This window comes from Manihot esculenta, chromosome 11, assembly GCF_001659605.2.
Source record: "Manihot esculenta cultivar AM560-2 chromosome 11, M.esculenta_v8, whole genome shotgun sequence".
Lineage (NCBI taxonomy): Eukaryota > Viridiplantae > Streptophyta > Magnoliopsida > Malpighiales > Euphorbiaceae > Manihot > Manihot esculenta.
In genome coordinates this window covers 14555068-14582013 of record NC_035171.2, presented here as the reverse complement: position 1 = coordinate 14582013, position 26946 = coordinate 14555068, and the positions used below count along the sequence as shown (strand labels likewise).

Genomic DNA, 26946 nt, shown 5'->3' with positions numbered 1-26946 from the left:
TTATATAGTGTCAATTATTTTTTATTTAAATATTAATAATAAAATATATTAAATATTAATATATTAAAAATTATAACAAATATTTATCATCATGAAAAGATATAATATAAACAATGTTATTAAATTAATATAATATAAATATATTATTATAATATATTAATAATTAAAAAAATAAAAAATATATATATTTCTCAATCTCATCCCACACAAATATTAAATTAAAAATTAATTAAAATAAATTTAATTATTTTACTGACATATTTGTAAAACGTGTTACGTTTTTGAAGCGCGTTAGATCTTAATGTATTTTACCTATTTTATAAGTGCGCTAAAAATAGAGTACGACCACTATATAAATGATTAAAATTTTATTAATAAATAAATTTGCCATAAATCTAAATGGTTAAATAATTTATTTTTTATTAAAAAAGTAAAAGTCTAAAAAAAACAGTCACTCTCTTTCTAAGCCAGAATACGTGACCCCGCCGCTTAAGAGTGCCGCCGCCGCCGCACGCCACTGCTCTGCGTCCCTTGCCGCTCAGCTCCTCCTCGGTAAAGCTGCTCATCCTCAGTTACACTGCCGCTACTCCTTGCCACTTGTCCTCAGTTCCTTGCTGCTGCAGCTCTGCCTTGCTGCTGTCGCTGCTCCATCTCCTCCTCCCTACTGGCCCGCTTTTCCATCTCCTCCTCCCTGCTGGCCCGCTGCTCCATCTCCATTTCAGGCTTAGAAACTGCTGCTCTATCGACAGACCTGCATTCGCAGACCAACTAAGTTCTGTTCAGGTACGCCTTTTTTTCTCATGTGTTATTTCTGCAGTATTCGGTTTAAATCCAAATAACTGACAGAATTCATTAATTTTAATTTTAAAAATTTTATTCGATTTTATTTTTAATTTGATTTGGTTCGGATTTAATTTTTTAAAAAATTTATAATTTCAATTAGATTCGACTTTAAATTTAAAAATTTCAATACTGAACCGAAATTACCTATACTAATACTACGTCACTGAGTAGCGACGACGCTAATCTCCATTTCACACTGCCTCACGTTACACATGCCTGTGCCTCTGAGCAATGAGCTCCACCACTTTCAGCGGGTCCACTGTCCACCATCCAACCTCCACTCTCCTTCCGACATATGTCGACTGATTAACCATCGCAGCTAACTCGGATCATCGATCTTCACTACGTTGCGGATGCGCGACTTAGCAACGCCGAGTCGCCGACTCCTCTCACCTCACTGTCACTCTCTATTCTCTCTCTCCACACAATTGTCGGCGTCAGTAGCTCTCCACGCAATCGTCTGCCGTCGCTCTCCAGTCCATCGGGCTCTCCACACAATTGTCGGCGGCGTCGCTCTCTCCATGCAATCATCGGCCATCGCTCTCCATCGTCGGCCATCGCTCTCCATCGTCGGCCATCGCTCTCAAGTCCATCGGCTCTCCGCCCCGTCAGCAACTTGGTTGTCCTCAATACTCTGTCTTTCTCGGTCCTCAGTCTTCCTCAGTTCTCAGTCCTCGTCAGCAACTGTAAAAGGTAATTAAATTTTTTTGTTGTTTAATTTTATGATGATGTTTTTGTTGTTTAATTTTATGTCCTTTCAATGTTTGGAATTTGAATCATGTAATTTTGGCCTTTTATATTATTTTATGATTATTATTGATTTTTTATTTGTAAAAATTAAAATTAAAATATTTCAATAAAATTTTAGAATGAATGTAAAAGAAAAAAAGAAAGTTTAAAAATCGGTTCAATCGATTGAATCGAACCAAATCGGTTCGATTCGATTCAGTTATTCTTCTTATTCAGTTCGGTTCTATTTGCGTAAAATTCTACAATTCGGTTTTTGATTTATTCGGTTTGATTTGATTTTGAACCGAATTGACAAAATGCTCACCTTAATAGTAGGGTGAATAATATTCGGTTTAAACCGAAATAACCGATCAAACTGATTAATTTCGAAAATTTGATTCGGTTTTATTTTTTAGTTCGGTTCGGGTTGAAATTTTTGAAAAATGATGATTTTGGTTTGGTTCGATTTTAGATTCAAAAATTTCTATTAAAACGAACCGAACCGAAATCATCACTACTAAGTCGTTTTTAACAGTTCACTTATTTGCCCTAAATCTAAAAGTCATCTTGTCTGCCACAGTCCGCATTCACGCTCTGTCGCTCTCCATTTCAGATTCCACGCCGCCTGCCCTCACCTCACACTCACAGTGCATGTGCCTCCATCCACCACTTCCAGCGGCGCTTCCACCGTCCAACCTCCACTTTCCTCCCGGCAACATCGACCGATTGACCATCGTCGGGTAACTCAGCTTGTACGTTGTGGCTGCTTGACCCGTCGCCGCAATCGTCGGTGCCGCGTCACCCATCGCCGCTGTCGTGTGCTGTTGTGTCGTACATCTGCATCGTTGTCGTGCACTGCCGCGTGCTGTTGTGTCGTACATCTCTCTCTCACGCCTCCCGCCCTCAGTTCAGTCAGTTGTGTCGTCCATGTGTGCTGTTGAACTTGTGGCAACCGTAGAAGGTGAGTAAATATTTTGAAAACAGTCCGTGTGATGTTGTGTTCTGATTTATATATATTAGAAATTAGATGTTGTGTTGTGTCTTTATTTCAGCATCTTTCATAGATAGTAGTACTACTACTATCTGGGTAAAACTATTGAGAAATTTATAGTCTATAAAGAGATATTTTAATAAATATTTCAGTTATAGTCTATAAAGAGATTCTCCAGCTTTTTGTCATGTTTAGCCTTATTGACGGTTTGATGGGTACTTGTTTTTTTAAAAGATTTCCTGCTTATCCTGGAAATAACCATTTCTGTTATATTTTTAAGCTTGCGCTGTTTTCTTCTTCTTTTTTTAATAATGTTTCCAGGTAGAAAACTTAGATCCCTTGCTACTCCAGATCTTCGGGGTAAATGCTAAATATAGAACATGGAAATTAGGTTGCAAATAGCCTATGTCCTTCATGTTTTTTAAGTTTTCATAATATACTTTGTTCTAAGACGAGATGTTTATTCTTCTGATATTGAGTTTATTGGAACTCGTTTAATAATTGAGTTGATTTTTTGGTGCAACTATTCTTTCAAATTCTTTGAATAGCATAATAAAATTGATGAAAACCCAGAACTTTTGAGGCTTCACGTGTCATTAAGGTAAAAGGATGGAATTGCCATTGCTGGCAGGTCGTTTAGCATTAAGTTTAAACGAATTGCTCCAAAAACCAATCGAACTGACCGAATCGAACCGAACCGATTTGGTTCGGTTCAATTCGGTTCGGTTTTTGTAAAGTTCTTCAATTCTGTTTTTTCGGTTCGGTTTTGAACCGAACCGACCTAATGCTCATCCCTAGCTAATAGTGTACATTCGTTCATATTTTTTACACTTGTTTATTTGGTATTTAGTAGAGAATGTGGATTGAACTTTGAAGTATGCATTTCATAGCTGCATTTTATCAATATTTTCCTATATTTTTTTAATAATTTATATTATTATCATTATTATAGCCTATGTTTTTTAAAAGTGGAATATTCTAATGCTTTTATTTTTAGAGTAAATTACACTTTTATTCTTAAATTTTAGCATAATTAATGTATTAATTTCTGTATTTTTTAAAACAGAATACTTAAATTTCTCTGTTAATTAGTCCATTCAAATTAGAGATCTTTCCATATATTTTTACTATTAAAAGTGTGAAAATATTTTTTATCCCTTTTAAATGGATAAACTACATTTTAGTCCTTGAGTTTTAGCATAATTAATGGATAGATCCCTATATGTTTAAAATTAAATACTTAAATCTCTCTATAATCAGTTTATCTAGAGTCCAATCTTTTCAATCATTTTAAATGGATAATTAAATACTTAAATCTCTCTTTTAAATGGATAAGTAACTTCATTTTTTCAATCATACTAACAATATGAGAATTCTCAAAGAATTGTCCAGCAAGAGCCAAAAAGATTCCATCTTTCTTGAAGTGATCTTCATCTCCTTCAACCCTATTTGGACCTGTACAAGTCATTCCAAAAAGTTCAATAAGAATCCAGTCTCAAGATGTGTCTTGCAGCAAAATATAACAAGTAAAATTAAAAAGGGAACACATAAAAATTAGTATAGATAGACACTAGTTTTGGTTTCAACCTTCAAGCTCACTAAAAGTGGACTGGATGAAGGATAATATATCATCAACAAGGAGAGGAGTAGACTCATCTGTCACTTGGATATTGTTGGGTACCTGAGAGTAACTGCTGTTCATGAGTTAGGCAAAATCACCAATAATTACTGTGAAGTACTCAAATAACTCGACCAAAAAAAAAACAGAAAGGAACCAAACAAAATCGCAAGAAACAAAAGAGCACGATGCAACTAATTACCGCTGAGAATGAACCTCTTTATCCAAAATCCTCGAGTCACTGATTCTATAATTGCCTGAATGGTGCACTGGGCCTAAAAAGGAAGACGAACACAAGTTTATGGCTTCTCTAGATTGCTATAAATGATTACCTGCCAACAATTACAAGAATAATTAGACACATCACCCTGCATCTCTATGAATCAATTACAAACTTAAAAAATAGTAATGAAAATGCAATACCTAGGAAAATTCGAGACAAGGAGACTGAAATTTGTCTCAAATGTCGATATCTCAGAGACATTTTCTCAAAGAACTTCTAGTTAAGCTGGTGTTAGATGCAAAAGAGTATAATCTTAGCAAGATTTTTCACGGTAGGATTTAAGCCACCCAGTTGCAAAATCCAGCCATCTCACATCGTGTTAAATTGTTGGCTTGGCAGGCGTAACAATCGGTTGAACTGTAAACTGAAAAATAAAAATCTAAAATTATGAGAACCAAACTGAAAAGGAGTTGAATTTGATACATCATTTCTCAATACAACGATAGTCACAGATATATAAATAATAAATAAACTCTAACATCCAGATGAAATCAACAATATAGCAAATCTCAACATTTGACATTCTCATTCTGAATAATTCGGTAATTAAAAGGGAAAACCATGTAGTCGGCTTGGCTTGGAAACCCACATACAAATCACAATAGTCAACAATATACAACCCATCAGAAAGACATACATAAAAAGGAAACCCATAATAAAAAATGAATGGACTTTAGAGATTGCAGACAAACCCATACTCAACTAAAAGCGAAGGATTGATGTTGAATTTTATATCACATAAGGTATTTCTGCTTAAATATGTGGTAATGATAAAAAAATTTTGAGAATCAGTCTAGTAAATTTTACCCACGATATTGAACTTAGAGTTCTAAGAGTGATAATTAAACTTCAATTTATAACATAAAACTTTTTAAATTTTAATTTGAATGACATGAAGATCTATTTTACCTGCTTAATATCTTACAAGACATATATAATTATGTTTATTTTTTAAATACAAGATTTTTTTTTTAAAATCTAAATGGAGTGAATTTGGAGTTGAGATTTGAGCATAGTTTGGATTAAGAAATTAATTCTCAGGAATTTCGCTTTGGGGTTTTACTGATTTTGGTTACTTGTCTTCTCCTTCTTTTTCCTACCTGGGAAATAAATGCTCCTTTATATAATTCATCTACGTAATTTGTTTAATTAATTAATGAATGAATTTAATTAATTAATTAAAAATTAAACAAAGCCCACAATTATAAACACCAAACTGAGTTTTAAGTCCAAAAAGCTCAAGCCAAACGCCCAAGTTTGAAAAGACAAAAGCCCAACCCAAGGAACGTTGAAACCCTAGGTTGTAGATGGCAGAGACTCTCTGGAGCAATGTTGTTGCCGCCGCCACCGCCTGAGACCACAATCGGAAGGGAGGCTACCAGGTCATCATCAATAGAGATAGGATAAAAAGCGCAGAAAATGTTAGGAACCAGAGAAGCCACTACCATAAAGGCCTTGAAACCCATAGACACAATAAAACACTATCAAACCTTCACATGAGCCAAGGAAGGAGACGGGGATCGAGCTCGTCGGCAATATTAAGCCTTAAGGATCAACCGTTCAGACTAGATGGAAGCGGCTAAGGATCCCCGAGATACTCCCCTACAACCACTTGAGGGATCCTTCCTTCGGCCAAGACAGTTTGTACCAACTGAAACACAAACAGGTGAAGATTGAATCAAGTCAATTTGAATTTTTTTTTTGTTCAGTTAATACTTTTTAAAAATTTGGGTTTTTCGGTTTAATTCAATTAATTTAGTAAGGAAACTGAATTGACCAATCTTGTCCCTCTACTATGCTATGTTGTTTCATTGTTCTTATATATATGTATCATGTGTCATGAAGTTTCAGCTCTCTCTCTTGGCCGGTGCCTCTCTCAGTCCTTTCAACTCTCTACGTCTCCTTCCCACCTTCACTGGACCCATAAACATGACTTAACCCAATCACAACCATTCCTCTCCTCCAGCGCTGCATGCCAAAGTCTCTAGCCACATTGTCCTACGACCTACATTGGTATTGGTCCCTTCAAACAATCCACGGTCGTAAATCCACTTGGCTACTTTTGCTTGAGTCCTCATGGCTCACTTCTCCTCTCATCCTGCTTCTAGTTGACTCCTCATGCCCTACCAAAGGGACTGCATACTATCGATTGCATCTAGACTCCCCTTCGCTTTTAGTTGAGCATGGGTTTGTCTGCAATCTCTAAGGTCCATTCATTTTTTATTATGGGTTTCCTTTTTATGTATGTCTTTCTGATGGGTTGTATATTGTTGACTATTGTGATTTGTATGTGGGTTTCCAAGCCAAGCCGACTACATGGTTTTCCCTTTTAATTACCTCTGAATTATTCAGAATGAGAATGTCAAATGTTGAGATTTGCTATATTGTTGATTTCATTTGGATGTTAGAGTTTATTTTTATTTATATATCTGTGACTATCGTTGTATTGAGAAATGATGTATCAAATTCAACTCCTTTTCAGTTTGGTTCTCATAATTTTAGATTTTTATTTTTCAGTTTACGGTTCAATCGATTGCACACCTCTGCCTCTTGCAGTCATACCTCTCAAAACTAAATTTGCTGATGCTTACACCTGCCAAGCCAACAATTTAACCCGATGTGAGATGGCTGGATTTTGCAACTCGGTGGCTTAAATCCTACTGTGAAAAATCTTGCCTAGATTATACTCTTTTGCATCTAACACCAGCTTAACTAGAAGTTCTTTGAGAAAATGTCTCTGAGATATCGACATTTGAGAGAAATTTCAGTATCCTTGTCTCGAATTTTCCTAGGTATTGCATTTTCATTACTATTTTTTAAGTTTGTAATTGATTCATAGAGATGCAGGGTGATGTGTCTAATTATTCTTTTAATTGTTGGCAGGTAATCATTTACAGCAATCTAGAGAAGCCATAAACTTGTGTTCATCTTCCCTTTTAGGCCCAGTGCACCATTCAGGCAATTATAGAATCAGTGACTCGAGGATTTTGGATAAAGAGGTTCATTCTCAGCGGTAATTAGTTGCATCGTGCTCTTTTGTTTCTTGCGATTTTGTTTGGTTCCTTTCTGTTTTTATTTGGTCGAGTTATTTGAGTACTTCACAGTAATTATTGGTGATTTTGCCTAACTCATGAACAGCAGTTACTCTCAGGTACCCAACAATATCCAAGTGACAGATGAGTCTACTCCTCTCCTTGTTGATGATATATTATCCTTCATCCAGTCCACTTTTAGTGAGCTTGAAGGTTGAAACCAAAACTAGTGTCTATCTATACTAATTTTTGTGTTCCCTTTTTTTATTTTACTTGTTTTATATATTCTGCTGCAAGACACATCTTGAGACTGGATTCTTATTGAACTTTTTGGAATGACTTGTACAGGTCCAGATCATTGTTGGTTAAATAGGGTTGAAGGAGATGAAGATCACTTCAAGAAAGATGGAATCTTTTTGGCTCTTGCTGGACAATTCTTTGAGAATTCTCATATTGTTAGTATGATTGAAAAAATGAAGTTACTTCAGCAGAAGTAAGTCAATATCAAATATTTTCTTCTTTTAAATTTATTAAATTTGGATGAGTTAGGTTTAATAGATGATTCACTCTAAAGATGCTATTATTTTTGTCATGCCAGATATCCTGAGCTCTGTGTTTTGGGCTTCCATTCTGGAAATTCGATTGGAAATGCTGCTGTTCAAACTTGCTTTATTGAATTGATAATGCAGGAGTACATTACATTTCCTATTCTATTGTCCAACAAGAACTTTTTGGAGGTGATATTATAATATTTAATTTAAAAACTGAAACTTTAAATTATAGAAATAAGATGTTATGCATCCACAAATTTTATTGTCCATGATGACTGTTTTTAATTAAAAAAATTCAAACTTAAATGATACTAATGAGATGTTATACATGATACATTCACAAATCGTCATGTCCAGTATTGCCATAGCCTTTGGCTACAAAGTTACAATGGCTCCAGTGTTATTGGGATATGGCACTGATTGTGTGCATGTGTGTGAAAATATATATGTATATATATATAATGTATGTAACGTATAGCTCTAATCTGTGTATATGAAGCTCAAACTTAAACTTACATTAGGGAAATAAGACGTTATGCATCCACAAGATGCAATATCTAGGATGGCTTTAGTCTTTGGCTACAAAACTACGATGGTTGTGGTGTTATTGGGATATGACATTGATTATGTATATATTGTGTGTTTAGTTCTATTTGAGACAAATCTCTTTGCACTAAAAAAGGATTATTGTGTGTTGTTGCACTTGCCACTGTTTGAGATATTGGTGAATGATGACAGGAAGCCATGAAAAATACTGGTATGATTTGAAGTTTCTTTGGTATGTCAATTGATTTATATGGATAAACAAGGCAAGTCAAGTTAATACAAGTTAATATGCATTGTTATGTGTTTTGAATATTGCATTACATTTTTTTTTGTTATGAATAAATAGAGCAAGGCAAGAGAGCACAAGATTAATGAGTAGGGGCTCCAAGGCAACTTCTACTTTTGTTTTCATAATGCTGGATGCCCTGAATATTATATTCTGTTAGGTGTGTGTATTTGGTTATCCTTATACATAGCTATGCATGTAAAACATATACTTCAATTAATTTCAAATCACTGTGTAACAAGATAAGGAATAATTGCGTAATTTCCATATATTTTTCCATTGAAGTAAGTGTGTATATATACAAATTACAAGGACTTGTTAAGGCAATTCCTAAGAATCCTTTATTAATCAATTAGCCTATAATTATATAATCTCCTATGATCATGTATAGATTATGTTCACACTCTAACACTTCCCATCAAGTTAGATCACAGATGTTTATCATGCCCAACTTGTTAAAAAGATATTTTATTCGAGATCATTTAAAGTTTTGATGAGTAGATCACCTGTCTTCACATAACTGGTGGAGATTAAATTTTCTTGAATCTTCTCACGGATGAAATGACAATCAACTTCAATATACTTAGTCCGCTCGTGATATACTGGATTGGAAGCAATGTGAAGAGCAACCTGATTATCACACCAAAGTTTTGCAGGTGACGTAACATCCATACCAACTTTCTTAAGCAGATGATTTATCCACATAATTTCACAAGTTGATTGAGCCATGGCCCTGTATTCTTACTCGGTACTGGATCTGGATATCACATTTTGCTTCTTACTTTTCCAAGACACTAGGTTTCCTCTAACAAATACACAGTAGCCTGTAGTCGACCTTCTATCACTTTTGCATCCTGTCCAGTCAGTATCAAAAAAACACTCAAGTGCAGTATGCCCATGATCACTGTAGAGTATACTGAATCTAGGAGTCCCTTTTAGATAACATATAATTTGTTCTAGAGCGGTCTAATGTTTCATCATAAATGCAGACATAACTGGCTTACAACGCTTAGTGCAAAAGCAATATCTGGCCGAGTTATCCCCATAAGATAGTTCAGCTTTCTAACCAACCTCTTGTACCTCTCTCTTTATCATCATAAGAGTTTTTGTCATCCATTGTAAGACATATATTAGGAATCATGGGTGTGCTACGTAGTTTAGTTCCCATCTTCCTAGTTTCTGTAAGCAAGTCAAGCACATACTTCCTTTGAGACTGGAAAATTCTTCTTTTACTCCTCAAGACTTCGACTCCTAAAAAATACTTAAGCTGACCCAAGTCTTTGGTATGAAAACTCACATGCAAGTAGCTAGTACTAGTATCTGAAATACTATAGAAGACTGAATAGTCACACTTGTTTTTTTCCAATCCAAATTTTTGAACAACTTCACTGAACTTGTCAAACCATGCACGGAGACTTTGCTTTAAACCATACAAAGATTTCTTCAAATTTCTTATACCCCCTGAGCAACAAACCCTGGTAGTTGCTCCATATACACCTCTTCTTGGAGGTCACCATGTAAAAATGCATTCTTGAACAACTTCACTGAACTTGTCAAACCATGCACGGAGACTTTGCTTTAAACCATACAAAGATTTCTTCAAATTTCTTATACCCCCTGAGCAACAAACCCTGGTAGTTGCTCCATATACACCTCTTCTTGGAGGTCACCATGTAAAAATGCATTCTTGATATCTAATTGGTGTAAAGGTCAATGCTGAGAAGCAACTAAGGAGATGAACAAGCAAACTGAGGTCATTTTTGCCACAGAAGAAAGTGTCAGAATAGTCAATGCTATAGGTTTGGGCATAACCTTTGGCAATAAGACGGGGCTTAAGCCTTGCTATGGAATCATCTGCATTGACTTTGATGGCAAAAACCCATTTACAGCCTACAGCCTTCTTGCTAGAGGCCTTCTTGCCAAAAGGGAAATCAATTAGTTTCCATGTATGATTTTCATCTAGAGCCTTGCATTATGCCATCCAGAATGAGCCAGGGCCTCTTTAACTGTCTTAGGCAAAGAAATGGAATCTAGAGAGACAATTATGGAGGTAGAAGGAGACATGTGATTATACGACAGAACGTTAGCAATAGAATAGGTAGATTTACACTGTCATTTGCTTTTACGAAGACTAATGGGGAGGTCAAGGTCACTCGGTGGTGGATCCGATGGCGAAGAAGATTCTAGTGCAGGACATGTATCATCAGGTACTGGTCTCCGAGAGTAAACTTGAACAACTGACGGTTTAACAGGAGGCTGAATACTAAGAGGAATGTTATCGTCATATTGTACAGCAGCAGAAGGCATATTCGAAGAGGTCCCACCATCAGATATGATTCTATAGATGAGCCACGCATCGTCCTCCTCTTGATCGGGCGAGGTTTGTGCAACAGGATAAGAAGGAATTTGCTCAGAAAAGGCTACATCTATTGAGACCAGATATTTATTGAGGTTTGGGGAGCAACACTAATACTCCCTTCTGAAGGCGAGAATATCCCAAAAAAACACACTTCAAAGATTTAGGATCAAGTTTAGTCACATGAGGTCTGACATCTCGAACGTAGCAAGTGCTGCCAAACAGTCATGGTTCGAGAGGAAATAATAGTTTCTTAGGAATAAGGACATTATAAGAAGTATTACCGTTTAGTACTGTGGAGGGCATGCGATTAATGAGAAAAGCATGCAGTAGAGACAGCATCAGCCCAAAATTGCTTAGGAACTTGCTCGAGCAGTCTCAAGAAGATGTCGATCCTTCCTTTCAGCTACCCCATTTTGAGCGGGTGTATCAACAAATGAGATTGGTGAAGAATACCATGTTGAGTCATATAAGTCTGGAATGATTCTAACATATATCCTTTAGCATTGCTGCCCTGCAAAATTTGAAGAGACATTAAATTGAGTCTTAATTTCAGAACAAAAGGCAGAAAAATGAGAAAATACTTCGGAACGATACTTCATAAAATAAATCCAAGTCATTTTAGAGTAATCATCCACAAGTGATAAAATATCTTAATCCAGTCTTAAATCCAACTGGACATGGGTCCCAAACATATGAATGAACTAATTCAAAAGCAGCATTTATTGACTCTAGGACTTAAAGAGCTTCGATGATGTTTTGCAAAATGACATGACTCACATTCAAGTAAAGATACCTCATGAAATTGAGGGCATACCTTTTTCAAAACTGATAAAGGGTGTCCCAACTGACAATGTGTTTCAAACGGAGACACGACACTGGAGCAGGCAGGCAACAGACCGAGGCACCCATGCATCCAAAATATAGAGATCTCCGGATACATGTCCTTTACCAATAATCTGCTTTGTCACAAGATCCTAAATGAGACAATGATTAGGAAAAAAGGAAACAAAACAATTTAGGTCTTTGGTAAGTTTACTCATAGAGATTAAATTAAAGGCAAGATTAGGTAAACTTAACACAGATGATAGGATAATAGGAGTAGATTTCACAGTCCCTGAACCCTCAACATTATAAGTTGACCCATCAGCTACAATAGCAGGACATGGTGTTTTATGAAATCGAAAGCTAGTAAAAATATGAGGATTACCTGTCATGTGATCCATGGCACCAGAATGAAAACCCATTTATATGAAGAGGAAATAAGACATGTTTTACCAGTCTCAGCCGCTACTGAAGACGTTGGAATAATTTTAATAATATGGATCTTACTGTCAGAAATCATTTCAAACAAAACTTTATACTCCTATATCTTCAAACGAATTAAAGGAAGATAACAAAATCTAACCCAGTAAATAGTAATCGAGTGAACTGTATCTGGTGTGAACAGTGTCAAAAAAACCTCCAACCCAATACCCAAACGGCAAATGAACCACAGATCTGAAAAGGGGGCTGCAAGGCGACTCCGGCGTCCTCTAGATGGGCGATGAGAGACAAATATTACCTTAGATAGGTAACCCAAAAGAACAGGAGTCCTAAGTTTTCAAAAAGAAATTTAAAACTCAACGGGAGAGAAAAAAAAAATTAAATCTCTATGGAAATGTCTCTGATACCATGTAACAAGATAAGGAATAATTGGGTAATTTCTGTATATTTTTTTATTGAAGTAAGTGTATATATATACAGATTATAAGGTCATATTAAGGCAACTCCTAAGAATACTCTATCAATCAATTAGCCTATAATTATGTAATCTCTTGTGATTATGTGCAAATTATATTCACACTAACATGTCTGCTTTTTTTGCATTACCTATAATTATGTCTAATAAATTAACAACTGAAAGAACTATGATGGGAAATGGATTTGGCATTTCTATATTCTTGCACTGGAGCATACTCATATGTGGGCACGCGTAAAAATTACACATTAAATGTCATAAAGCATCATGTGCAATGCATGTGAGTAATGGCTAGTGTGTAAAGGTGTGTTCATCATAGTATGGAATATTTAATTTCAGTCAAATGAAATTTGTTCTAACTACAGTGTCTGAAAGGGTACATATACTTGGTTTCATTTAGTTAGGATTGAGGCATATTTGAATAAGTTGTATTTCTAGATGCAAGCACATAATATGCATATTGATTTTGAACACTATAATTAATAACCAATCTTGTCATAAGCTGACATATGTTTGTTTATTTATTTATATATTTATTTGAAACATGCTGGTTGAGTTCCATATTGATGTTATGGTTTCTTAATACTGGACAGTTGTATGTAGTATAACTTGCACATTGTTTTGCTGATGTATTTAGTTGGAAAGTGGAGCTTGCTACATTTTATTCAGAGATATGATGACTCCTTTTATTTATCATGAGAAGGATTTGGATCTTGGAATGCTTAACAGAGGTATGTGCTTATATTTTTGTTTTACTGTCTAAAATGGAAAGCTTCTCTTGCAACATAATAGCTTTCACTTATTAGTTGTCAATTTTTATCAGACGATATCTTTGTGAGCCATTTCCCCTACTTATCATTATCATCCCTTTTCCTTGTGTGTTTGTTTCCAATTCTTTTACCATAATCTTTGTACAACTTGAATTTTGGGCAAAAAATGCAGTATGTTGCTGCTTGTACGTATCATCTGCACTTCTTGTATGTAAACGTGTTTAAAAACCTTATTGGAAAACAGACTTATTTTGACTCTGAAAATATGGGCCAATAGTCATATAGGCACTTTTAACTCTTTTGGGTCCAAACAGATCCTTTACCTAATAAAATAGATCAAATAATTCTTCTAAAATTTTAAAGCGGATTAAAAAAGTCTTTAGGGAACATATAAGCCTTTCAAATTTTAAAATGCGACAAATAAGTCCTTTAACTTTTAAAAATAGATCAAAATAGACTAATATAACTTGCTTCCAATTTAAATAGAGTCAAGGTCATGCACAAAAATATTTTAGTACACAAGGTCCTCATCGACTATCTTGTGTATTTGATTTGCAAATTTGTGGGTGCCTGGAGTAGATTGATAAGTTGTTATTTGCCAAATGGTTTAAAAGGTTTCTTTGTGTGTTTCATTGTTTTTGTTGCAGTCATCCCCTTCTTTTACTTCTGTCTAAATTTCAAATTTGGTTCTTGCTGCTTGTTTGGGTTTATGCTTTAGCTTTTTAGCCATCATTGATGATGATGTAGAGATGAGTAGGTTATGTAAGCTCACAGACATTGTCAAAGAAAGTCATAGAGAGATGAGAACATAAAGAAGAATATGAATTGAAAGTAAAGGCTTATTTATCTATTTTTAATTAGAAGGGTGGTCTGTTTGGGATCAAGCAAATTTTACTAGCTTATTTATTCTATTTTTAAAAGCAAAAATAAGCTTTTTTTGCCTAATCAGTATGTTTATTTTCTCACTCAATTCTCTTCTGCAGACATTGAGGAGTTACATATGCAACAGAATGGGAATGTTGTTAATAAGAATTCAAGTTCTCACAACTTGAAGAACACTTGGGTGAAACAAGCTGAAGTCATTAAGGAACCAGACCTTTCCTCTCCTCTGCAAAACATGCTCCTCTACTTCCCAGGTAGAGGCTTTCTTGGTGGCGCCCTTTTCTGTGGCCTTATCATGTAACTGTATTTCTTTTTAGGGTATCATGAAAGTCAAATTTTGTTGTGTTGGTTGTATACCCAAATATGAAAGAGTAGAAATCTACTTAGTTCTAAGACCAAGATCTTTATATGGTGTGAAACAATGCAGTCCCCTATCTGAAACTACTGAGACCTCAAATAGGATGGTGACCTGATGAGTTTGCTCTTTCCCTCTTAGCTGATTTATGCAAGAAGTGACCTTTCTACAAATGACTATTAACTATTTATATACTATTGTCAAAAATAGTTAAAAACTTAAAATTGATTATCTCCCCTCCCTACTGTACAGCAGGAGAAACATAACATGAAAAGTATTCATATGATTTATATGTGTATGGATCTATATAAGGAGATATGATAAAGTTTACACTAGTTGTCACGTAATGCAACCGTCCTCTTTTGTCTAGGATTGTAGCCCGGCTTTTTATAATCTAATTGAGGCTATATACCTAAGCAAAATATGAGCTAGGATGACATATATGTGTGTGTGTGTGTGAGTGAGTGTATATATATATATATATTTGCATATCATGTGTACATTCTTTTGTAAGCATTCTATCACTTGTTTTTTGTAGTATGCTAGTACTTGATACTAGTATTCAATATTAATATAACACTAGCGTTTTATGTTTTGTGCATATGAATATTATTATATAGTGTAGAAATATGCTTTCCTATTCTTTTTATTTATCTTTTGTTCTTTCTTCAACTTAAAAATGAGTTTTTGATCGGTAAATATATGGACTTCTCCATAATGGTTTTATTTTATCTTATTTTTTTCCGTTTGTCCCATTTAATATGATTTTGCTTTTAAAAAAAGGAACTGTGGGTTAATGATAGGCCACTACGACGTACCAGTAGAGTCATTATAAAAAATAGAAAGTATTTGGTTTAGTGCTGATATTATTTATTTTATTTATTTGTTTTATTTATTTTCCTAGTCAAATGGTTGACAGAAAATCATGGAATAATATCTCTTAGTGCCGAGTTGTGGCCAAGAGAATAGGACTTAGTGGTTGTTTCTCCTTTCTATTTATTACTTGTATCTGCAGCATTGAGGGTATGAAAAAAAATTATCAGAAACTTCTTATTCTATTTCTGTTCTTTTCTTGGCTTTGATTGGGACCTAATATTGGTATCAGAGCCGTATTTATTTTTTCCTTTCTTTCCTTCTTTCAATTGCTACGAACAAGGAAAGGATCGAAAACCTTGAAGCGGGGCTTGGCCAACTCCAAGACAATCTGTCACGAATGGAGAAAGGGATTGGCGAAGACTTACAATTTATTAAAGCAGCAATTTCAAAGTTATTAGAAAACTCCTTATCTAATAAGGAAGAATCCAGTGCCGCGAATGATCAAGTTAGTCAAATACGTGCTACTCCTGAAGTCTCTAAAGATGGAGGGAGACCGCTATTTTCGGCTAAGCTCGCAAAATTGGAATTCCCCAAGTACACAGGGGACGATCCGACTGAGTGGTTTACCAGAGTAGATCAGTTCTTCGAATACCAGGGAACTCCAGAGACCGAAAAAGTTTCTTTAGCCTCTTACCACCTCCGTGGTGAAGCAAACGAGTGGTGGCAGTGGCTCCGATGAACACATGGCAGGAAAGGTTGTTTCGTGGGAAGTCTTCTCCGAAGAATTGTGGGCGCGTTTTGGGCCTACAGACAGTGAGGATTTTGATGAATCACTTTCCAAAATCCGTCAAACAGGTGATCTGCGTGATTATCAGAGGGAGTTTGAACGCCTGGGAAATCGAGTGTAGGGATGGACTCAAATGGCATTGGTTGGAACTTTCTTGGGAGGTCTAAAAACTGAGATTGCAAAGGGGATTCGGATGTTTAAACCCAAGACCTTGAAAGACGCCATAAGTTTGGCTCGAATGAAGGATGAGCAATTGCTACGTAATAGAAAAGCAATTCGCCCATCTCTCCAATCGAGTTCTTTTTCTCCGACCAAAATTAAACAGACAACTCCAGTTAAACGTCTGACCTGGGATGAGATGCAAAAACGAAGAGCTCAAGGGTTGTGTTTTAATTGTGATGACAAATTTATGCCAGGACACAGATGCACCAAACCTCAGTTACTACTTCTGGATGGCGGTTGTGAATTGGAGGACGAAGATGATACAGAAGTGGAGATTTCCTTACATGCCTTAACAGGGTGGTCTTCAGCAAATACTATGAGGGTTGTGATCCAAATTAATGCGATCGAATTAATTGTTCTCATTGACAGTGGATCAACTCATAACTTCGTCAATGAGAGAATCACCAGATTGCTCAAGCTGCCGACCATACCTACAACACCGTTCAATGTCAAAGTAGCTAATGGCAGCCCTTTGCGGTGTACTGGCAAGTTCAAGGATATTCCGTTCTCTCTCCAAGGTATACCATTCACTGCCACATTTTATTCTCTTCCTATAATGGGTCTCGATGTTGTTTTGGGAATACAGTGGTTACAACAGCTGGGTACAATGGCCTGCAACTGGAAGTTATTGACGATGGACTTCTTCTGGGAAGGAAAACAACGCCACCTGCAGGGGATTCAAACACAGCAAATTGAATCGCTCTCCTTGAAAGCCATCTCCAAGGAATTGCGTCATAACTCTGCAGTCTTTGCTCTTTGCCTTGAATCGCCCACTATCACTCTTCCTACGGATCTCCATCCTGATATGCTGCACTTATTAACTAAATTTTCAGATGCCAGCTTCCCCCACAGCGGGATATTGACCATCACATTAATCTCCAAGAAGGTGCTGATCCAGTAAATGTTCGCCCTTACCGATATGCCCACTTTCAGAAGGATGAAATTGAGAAACAGGTCCATGACATGTTGACAAAGGGACTGATTCGACCCAATACTAGTCCTTTCTCATCTCCTGTTTTATTAGTAAAAAAGAAAGATGGCTCTTGGAGGTTTTGCACAGATTATCGAGCTCTGAATCAAGTTACTGTCAGAGATCGATTCCCGATTCCGACTGTTGAAGATATGCTGGATGAGCTCCATGGTGCTACATATTTTACTAAACTTGATTTTATTGCAGGATTCCACCAAGTCAGGGTACACCCTCCTGATATTCATAAAACGGCATTCCGCACTCACAATGGACATTACGAGTACTTGGTGATGCCCTTTGGGCTTTGCAATGCACCCTCCACCTTCCAGGCACTTATGAATACGACTACATGGGAGTCTCATCTTGAGCATGTTCAATTGGCCTTTGAATTATTGCGGCAACACAGATTTTTTATCAACCTCAGCAAATGTGCCTTTGTACAACGGCAAATAGAGTATTTGGGGCATGTTGTTTCCGGTGCGGGTGTACAGGTGGATCAATCCAAAATCAACACAATTCTTGACTGGCCTTCTCCATCTTTTGTCACAGAATTGCGTGGGTTTCTGGGACTCACTGGATACTACAGAAAGTTTGTTCTAAATTATGGAATATTGGCTCCGCCCTTGACCACCTTGTTAAAGAAGGGTCATTTTTTTTGGTCTGCAGAGGCAGAGGCTGCTTTTATAGCCTTAAAAAATGCAATGACAGCAACACCTACACTAGCTGTACCTAATTTTAATGAGCCTTTTATTATTACTACTGATGCTTCAAATACGGGTATTGGTGCGGTCCTATCTCAGAATGATCAACCCATCGCGTTCATGAGTCGCGCCCTGGGCTCTTCCAAACAATCTTGGTCAACTTATGCTAAGGAGATGCTGGCCATTTTACAGGCGATCCGTACCTGGCGCCCCTACATCCTGGGCCGCAAATTCATTATTCAAACAGACCAAAGAAGTCTCAAATATTTGGTCGAACAACGGATTGTTACCCCAGAGCAGCAGAATTGGGTTTCAAAACTCCTGGGTTATGATTATGAGATTGTGTACAAACCAAGCAAAGAAAATCATGTTGCAGATGCGTTATCACGCGTCTCTGGTAGTCCTAGTCTCAATTCTCTGTTTTTGCCGCAATCTTCTCTGTGGGATCGTATTAAAGCTACTCTCTCTTCAAATCCGTATATGATTAAAATTGGCCAGCTTGCATCTGCTAATCCGGGAAAGCCTTACTCTTGGAAGAACGGTTGCTGTTTTATAAGAATCGGGTGGTAATTCCTCCTAACACTGATTTGCCTATTTAGCTTTTGCAGGAATTTCATGACTCACCCTGTGGTGGCCACTCTGGAGTCTGGAGTCCTTCGCACTTTTAAAAGAATTGCCCAGCAATTCTATTGGCCCTCTATGCAACTTCAAATTAAGAAATATGTTGCTGCATGTACTGTTTGCCAAAAAAATAAATCGGCAACTACTTCTCCTGCTGGTCTTCTCCAGCCGCTGCCCATTCCTCACCAAGTTTGGGACGATATAGCAATGGATTTTATTGATGGCCTTCCAGTTTCAACGGGTAAAGATTCAATTCTTGTTGTCATTGATAGGTTGAGTAAGTATGCTCACTTTCTGCCTTTAGCACATCCTTATTCTGCTAAAGTGGTTGCTGAACTATTTGTTACTGGAGTTGTTAAATACCATGGCTTACCAAGGTCAATTGTTAGTGACCGTGATCCGATTTTCATGAGTCATTTTTGGCGGGAGTTCTTCAAGCTTTATGGTACTAAACTTAATATGAGCTCTTCCTATCAACCTCAAACGGATGGCCAATCCGAAGTCACAAACAGGTGTTTGGAACAGTATCTTCGTTGCTTTGCAAGCCAACAACCACGAAAGTGGTGTTCGTATTTACCATGGGCAGAATTTTGGTACAATACGTCCTTCCATAGCTCTATTGGAATGACACCCTTTTTAGCTCTTTATGGCAGGGATCCACCAACGATTCCTCGTTATGAACCTGGTTCTTCTTTGGTTAACGAAGTTGATCGTAACTTGGCTACCCGGGATGCAATTCTGCGTGATCTGAAAATCCATCTTTCTCGATCTGTTCATCAAATGAAACAGGTTGCAGACAAAAAACGCAGGGATGTGGAGTTCTTTCCTGGAGACTTTGTTTATCTTAAGTTACAGCCTTATAGGCAACAATCCGTTTCAAAACGTGCCTTTCAGAAGTTGGCTTGCCGTTTTTATGGACCGTATCTGGTCGAAGAAAAGATTGGGAAATTGGCTTATCGCTTACAGTTGCCTGCAGAATCCAAAGTTCACCCAGTTTTTCATGTCTCACTACTAAAAAAATATGTAGGCGATGCTGCTCCAATTTCTTCAGATATTCCACAGCTTACTGATGATGGGTACTTTGTTTTTGAGCCTACTACAATTTTGGATACGAGATGGGTGCGACTTGGTAATCGCTTCACTGAAGAAAGCTTGGTCCAGTGGACGCATTTGCCGAAAGAAGATGCCACTTGGGAAGTTACAGCTGATTTGTCCGCCCGTTTTCCACACTTGAACCTTGAGGACAAGGTTCATTTTGAAGGGGAAGGTATTGATAGGCCACTACGACGTACCAGCAGAGTCATTATCAAAAATAGAAAGTATTTGGATTAGTGCTGATATTATTTATTTTATTTATTTGTTTTATTTATTTTCCTAGTCAAATGGTTGGCAGAAAATCATGGAATAATATCTCTTAGTGCCAAGTTGTGGCCAAGAGAATAGGACTTAGTGGTTGTTTCTCCTTTCTATTTATTACTTGTATCTGCAGCACTGAGGGTATGAAAAAAAATTATAAGAAACTTCTTATTCTATTTCTGTGCTTTTCTTGGCTTTGACTGGGACCTAATAGTTAACCTGAAATTACTAGTCTGAATTCAGGTTTGGACCAAACCAAAATAACCTCATCTAAACCTCCCTGAGTAACCTGACTGCTATATATGTTCATCCTTTTACGAGACAGGAGTAGATTTTGATATTCAACAATAAATAAGATCCACAATACATTCATATATAGTTTATCCCTTGATCCTTGGCTTCATGGTAGAGGGTGAGGTAACAATAAGCTTGGGTACGTGAATAGAATCATACTTATCCTAAAAGGAGTTGGACTGTATATGTAATTTAGTGGTTTCTCAATATTCTTTCCTTAAAACCTGCCTTGTTCTTTTCCACAGGCTGCATTTCTGCAGATGAAAGTAGTGATCGCATATTCCTTTCTGACAGCAATCATCATCGGATTATCATAATGGATGGAAATGGGAAGATTATGGACTGTGTACGTATTGAAGTTGTATAATTAATTTTAAGTCAAACTGCAATTAAATTTTCAGTAGCAAATACTATGTGCCACGATTTCCTTTCTATGACAAACCAAGTTGATATGAGTACTGATCATTGCTGTCCCCATCTGGCTAAAGGGCTTCTGTTAAATTTGGATCAAATTTATCTCACCCAAAATTCACCCCAAAAAATTAGCTTAAGGGCAGGAATGTCAGGATAAGGATAAGGGGCACGTCACCCCAAGCTCACCCCTCACGCCTAGAATTATACTAGAGCGTAAGATATTTATGGGAGGTCCAACATCGGTGGGAGGCTCTATACCATATTAAATTTGGGCCAAGCTTTAACTTCCTCAGAAGTTAGCTCAAGGGAGAGACACGTTACCCTTATCTCAAACCGATGTGGGATTCAACAGCTTCAATGTATATAACCTTATGATTGTTTATGATTTTTTTTCATATCACATTTCTGTTTGTTTTATTTTATTATGTTCTTATCCATATTTAATGCACAACATTGCAATTGTAAAAGGTGGAATTTAGATGAAAACAGAGCTTAGATTTAGCCTTACATTTTCATATGTCAGATTGGTTCATCCCCAGGTTTTGAGGATGGAGCATTTGAGTCTGCCAAGCTACTGCGACCTTCTGGTTCCTTTTATCATGATGCTGAGGATTGCCTATATATTGTAGATTCGGAGGTATTCATTCGGAAGCTTTTGAATGATTCCATATATTATGAAATTGAGGGGTCTATTAATGTTTGAGTTCACGCTAGATTTAAAATGGGAATTAGTGCGGGTTCCAAATATATTCACATTTATCAGCCAATGCTTAAGAATTGTTAATATCTGGTATTGCACCTTTTTATGTATAATGTGGTAGAAGGTTATTGATTGCTTATTATAATTTTATCTGCATATCTTTTTGTCTTACCTGAATGACATGTATAATTGAAGCTTTAGAGAGAGGATGAGTTTTACTATATGATATGCAATTGCTTGAAGAAAAAAAAATCGAAGCTTCATTTATTTTGTTGGCATGTTTTGGAAAGAAGTATAATCTTATTGCTGTTTTTAGATAATTTTGCAACTTACAATTTTGCTTTGATGATCAATATTCCCCAAGAACCAAGCCATCCGGAGAGCTGATATGAAGAGGCGAGTTTTAGATACTCTTTATCCCATTTGTAGCGTCAATAAAAGTAGCAGCATATGGACCTGGATTGCAAATAAAATTGGTTTTGCAACGGAGATTGATTCGAAGTCCAAAGAATTTAATTCCCAACTGCTGGCTTTCCCTTGGCATCTTTTGAAGTCAGTGGATGATAGTTTCTTAATCATCAATCGCAGGTAAAGGATGATTTTCTTGTTATTATTATTATTATTGTTGTTGTTGTTGTTATTGAATCCCACATCGGCGTTTGGAACAGGGTAATGTGCCCTTACAAGGTTTTAGCCACTCCTTTTTCTTGAGTTAGCTTCTGGGTGAGTTAAAACTGATCCAAGTTTAACACAGTATTAGAGTTTCTATATTGGTGGGCTCCCATAAATATTTTACGTTTCAGTGTAGTTCTGAATGTGAGGAGAGTTCGTTGAATCTCATTTTGTAAGGTGTAACGTGCCCTTTACAAAGGTCTTGGGTACTCCTCCCTTAAACTAACTTTTGGATTGAGTTAGATTTGACCTAAATTTAGCAATTATTGTTATTGTTATTATTTATAATAAGCAATAGGTTCTATGCTTGATTTTGTTTTCTGCTGTTGTAGGTAAGGATTAAAATCTATTGGTCGAGTTTGTGTCTATGCCCACAACATTACAAAGATGTGAATTTCAAGGAATAGATCCTTTAAATTAAACTAATGAGCAACCAATTGAGCTAGATCTTTATTGAAGAGTTTACAGAACGCATTTGCCAGGAATGATTTTGTATTAATTCATCTATCTCAATTTAATGAGTCCAAATATCTTAAAGCCAACTCATGACCTTCATATCTAATGTTTTTCCTGGTTCTGTTCAGGGAATCACTGACATAAGGATCAATGTGGTAAATTTTGTTTTTATTTGCAGGTTTGAAACCCTATGGATCATGGATTTGACTTCGGGAGAAATATAAGGATCAATGTGGTAAATTTTGTTTTTATTTGCAGGTTTGAAACCCTATGGATCATGGATTTGACTTCGGGAGAAATAAAAGAATGTATTGAAGGTTTGAAATTAATTTTATATCTCTTTCCCTTGGCTGCATCATAGCTCAACTATCTATATCTGATATTTGCTCATCCACACCCTGAAAGGATTTCCCAATATCTTCGAGACGTATGGACAGTTGATCATGGATAAAATATCCCTCTTGAAACAGATGCCAAGTGATTGGTTGCAAAGTCATATTAATGCCAATTCCTCTCCAAAGGGACTTCCATTTGCTAGTCTAATATCAGCTGTAACAACCTTCCAAAATTTCTTAGTTGTGTCTGACACAGGTACAAATCACATTAGCTTGTCGTGTTCTTATTTTCATCAACCATTTGGTTTTAGTTTTTTCTTATTTATTGGAATACTTTCTTGAAGTTGCACAGGGGGTGATGAAATTAGACACAGAATCAGGAGGCTCCTCGAACTTCCAGTTTTCAAATTTTGGGATCCTTGGATTTCCATATTGGCCATCCTTTTATTTGGAAAGAGTTTATCCTAAGTAACTATACTCTTTAAAACTTAAGTTCTATCGTGCTTCTGAATTCAACTGGAGTCCCACTCCTCTCCCCCCAAACCTCTTTTAGCTTGTTTCCTTTTAAATCCATTTGATGATCATTGTAATGTTCACTTTCTCCTTTTGCCAATATATCAGTTGCATGCCGAATTTTCTTTACGTTGAACTCCATGCACACACGCATGCATATTTTTTCATTTTTTCAATTTTTTCACTGGTTTGACAGTGCTCCACCATGCGGAGGATGGACTGATCATCTTCAATCTTTCAGCTCGTTGCCAGGTATTTTACAGTTGTTGATTTATTTATTCCAGACAGGAAATAAATATTCTGCGGCATCCAACTTTAGTCCAAGTAAAATATAAATGTAGCAAACAGTGCATTTGACTAGAGTTCTTTTGTGGTGCTTAAAGTTTTATTTATATGCCTCTGCCGGCAAAATATTTCCCTCTTAAATTTGGTGCGACATAGAGTTCACAAACTATATTGAGGATTGACTTCCATGTGACCATCTGAATAAAATCTTAACTTGAACTGAATGTATACACAGTACATATCTTTCTAAACCATTTATTAATTTTTTGTTAGACTGATGCTGCCTGTGACAATTATCATATTGATGGCTGACTGAGGCACTTCTGCAACTTTATTGATAATATAGGAAAGTTACTAGTGCTAGCAAGGTTGACTTCCTGCAACAATTTTTGTCATGGTCAAGCTCCATTTGTTTTGCAGAAAATATTTTCTAGGAAATTGTTCTCTGAGAAAATAACTTCTTTTCCATTGTTTTGGTTGTCGTGTTAAAAAGAAAGGGTGTTAATAAGATTCTTAAAATCCCTAAAAATGACTCAATTTTCCTTTAACCGGGAAATTGTTTCCCATTGGCCAATTCTTTCATTACTCCTAGACAACAGAAAATGTGAAACTTTCTCGAAAACATATTTTTTGCAAAATAAAAGGAGCCTGGAATGGAACAAGGTTTTGTGGATAATACAAGTACAGTTTCGCATGCTTTTGCATTTTTCATTTTGGGCATATGAGGTTTTTTCTTTTCCTTTTTTTTTTTTTTTGAGGGCCAGTCCATCTAAGCACGAGTGGGAATAATTTAATTGAATAAAAATATTAGAACAGGCAACCCCAACCAGATCAACTTGCCACCTCAAATGTCTTGATGAACTGCTTTTTCAAAAATGGTTGAGTCAACTAGCACAAGTTTGTACTCTTTGGATGCATCATGTGCTTGAACAACTATGTTATTTCTACGTGCAGCTACCTGGACTCTTCCAATCCTGATTTCAATAACAGGAAAATTTTGGTTGGGGGGGTGGGGGGGGTGGACCACGCACATGCTATATGCCAGCTACACTGATATGCCATATCCAAATGTCTTACTGCTTATGTAATTTAGGGTTGTGGTGTAACAGGTAGGATTGAGATACGGTTGAATGTAGATATCCCTATGGATGTAGAGCTAGTTGAACCATTACAAGAAGGATGCATATGGCGTCAGGCAAGAGGGGCTGCTACTGAAGTTTTAGGAAGAGAGTGTACAGTGGGATCCTCAGAGAAGGTTTTTAAGTTTTAAATTGCATGGCTTTAGTTATTTATTTATCCATATTTCATTTGTTTCTTTTCTTTTTTTGAGCCTTGTTGACTTGCCATTTGGTTTGGTAATTTCTATATTTCCAGAGCCTTAATGGGCATCGTTTATGGGTGCATGCAAGCAGGTTGGAGTTGCCCAACAATGGTATGATGATTTGGATAATCTGGCATTTTCAACTCCTGAATCTGAGTCTGAGATTACTAGTGAAGACAGTTATACATCAGATGTCAAGTCTGAAGATGGAAGGATGCACATTGATTGTGCCGTCAATACAAGTCCTGGAACGAGTGAGGTACGCAAATTATTATGCTATTTTTTATACAAGTCCTGCACGACACGCTCATGCAGTACATTTCTGCACAAACAGGACTTTATTAGAAGATTGTAAAAAGTGCACCTTCTTTCTTGCTACTGTCTTTAGCCAATGCAAAAAAATATGCTAGTTTGTAATGCTTAAAACTCTTTTGACTTTAAAACAACTTCCATCTATCGAGTTGTCTGTCAATGAATCATATTAGCTTATGAACAGATTAAATTCAATTCCAGAGTTGGAAATATTGTTGAGGCATCTAAGCCAAAGTAATTGCTCTTAGCTGATAGCTGAGGTGGACATGCTCGTCTGACTGGCTTTATCATCTGTCTGCATCATTATCGGTATTTTCTTTGGTTCCATTTCTAAAAAATATAAATAATGAAGGAAACATTTCTCTCCTAACAGCATGTTAATCGGTCATAATGAACTCACTATAGAATGAAAGTAAATAGAAAATTATAACAGCATGTTTGTTTCAAAATGCTAAGGTCAGTGACAGTTACTTAGCTTTCTTTTTAAAAAAAGAAAAAAAGTACTGAGCTTTTGTTTTATGTTATTTATACAACAGGTTATTATATATGCGGCATTGTATCTGAGACTTAAAAGAGATCCTGATTTAAAAGAAGACAGTAGGGAGAATGATGCAGCAAGAATAGCTGATATTTTAGATCCAGGGAGAAGAAGAGGAATCAGAAGAGATGCATGCATTCAACTGTTAAAAACGAATGCCAATTTGAGGGACCTCATTTTTATGAGACCTTTGCACGTGAGGATCAAATTGGATTGTGCTGATCACCCAAAAGCAGATAATGGAAAAGATATCATCCTGACCAATTCCAACATGGAAGTCAATGTGACACTTGACACATAAGTATTGCTGCTGCTGCTGCACAATTACAATACTGTTGTTGTGATGTAGGCTTCATTTAAACTTTGGAGCAGGAACCGGAGCGTTGGGCTTAAGGTTTGTATCAGTAAAGTACATTAGTCGGCAATCGCCTCATTTCTTATATACTTTTAATGACATCATGTATTTTTTTTCTCAGAAATTATATACTATTTGAAGTAAAATCTTAATAGTTAAATAAATGTACAAATTGTTTCCGTTTCCATGAAACAAAAATCATATTAAATTTTAGAAAAGTGAGCATTTTCAAATTTCTTTTCATGCTTCTTGCAACTTTGCATTTATATTTTTCCAATAAAAGAAAAACAACATT

At 36.4% G+C, this 26946-nt stretch overlaps 1 protein-coding gene and 1 long non-coding RNA gene across 13 annotated transcripts; one reads left to right on the top strand and one right to left on the bottom strand.

Moving 5' to 3' along the window:
- Positions 1 to 1514: 1514 nt before the first annotated feature.
- On the top strand, positions 1515 to 26836 carry LOC110626858. 12 transcript variants are annotated; one of them, XM_043961956.1, is made up of 18 exons: positions 1515 to 1536; positions 6982 to 7256; positions 7348 to 7477; positions 7603 to 7709; positions 7845 to 7989; positions 8095 to 8233; positions 13614 to 13707; positions 14730 to 14882; positions 20996 to 21096; positions 21688 to 21801; positions 22229 to 22452; positions 23251 to 23309; positions 23398 to 23583; positions 23672 to 23795; positions 24037 to 24092; positions 25235 to 25380; positions 25538 to 25705; positions 26295 to 26836. In XM_043961956.1, the coding sequence occupies exons 2-18, from the start codon at positions 7196 to 7198 to the stop codon at positions 26595 to 26597; spliced, it is 2310 nt and encodes a 769-aa protein (XP_043817891.1). In that variant the 5' UTR covers positions 1515 to 1536; positions 6982 to 7195; the 3' UTR covers positions 26598 to 26836. The 12 variants fall into 12 exon arrangements, with proteins under 12 accessions (XP_043817891.1, XP_021628687.1, XP_021628683.1 ...); XM_021772995.2 differs by lacking the exon at positions 1515 to 1536 and adding an exon at positions 2195 to 2533 and having other exon boundaries at positions 7606 to 7709; XM_021772991.2 differs by lacking the exon at positions 1515 to 1536 and adding an exon at positions 2195 to 2533.
- LOC110626860 lies at positions 4125 to 5274 on the bottom strand. The gene is made up of 3 exons (XR_002489792.2): positions 4605 to 5274; positions 4384 to 4513; positions 4125 to 4254 (listed from the first exon to the last, which is right to left on the bottom strand). It is a non-coding gene; the product is annotated as an uncharacterized LOC110626860 (long non-coding RNA).
- Positions 26837 to 26946: the final 110 nt, after the last annotated feature.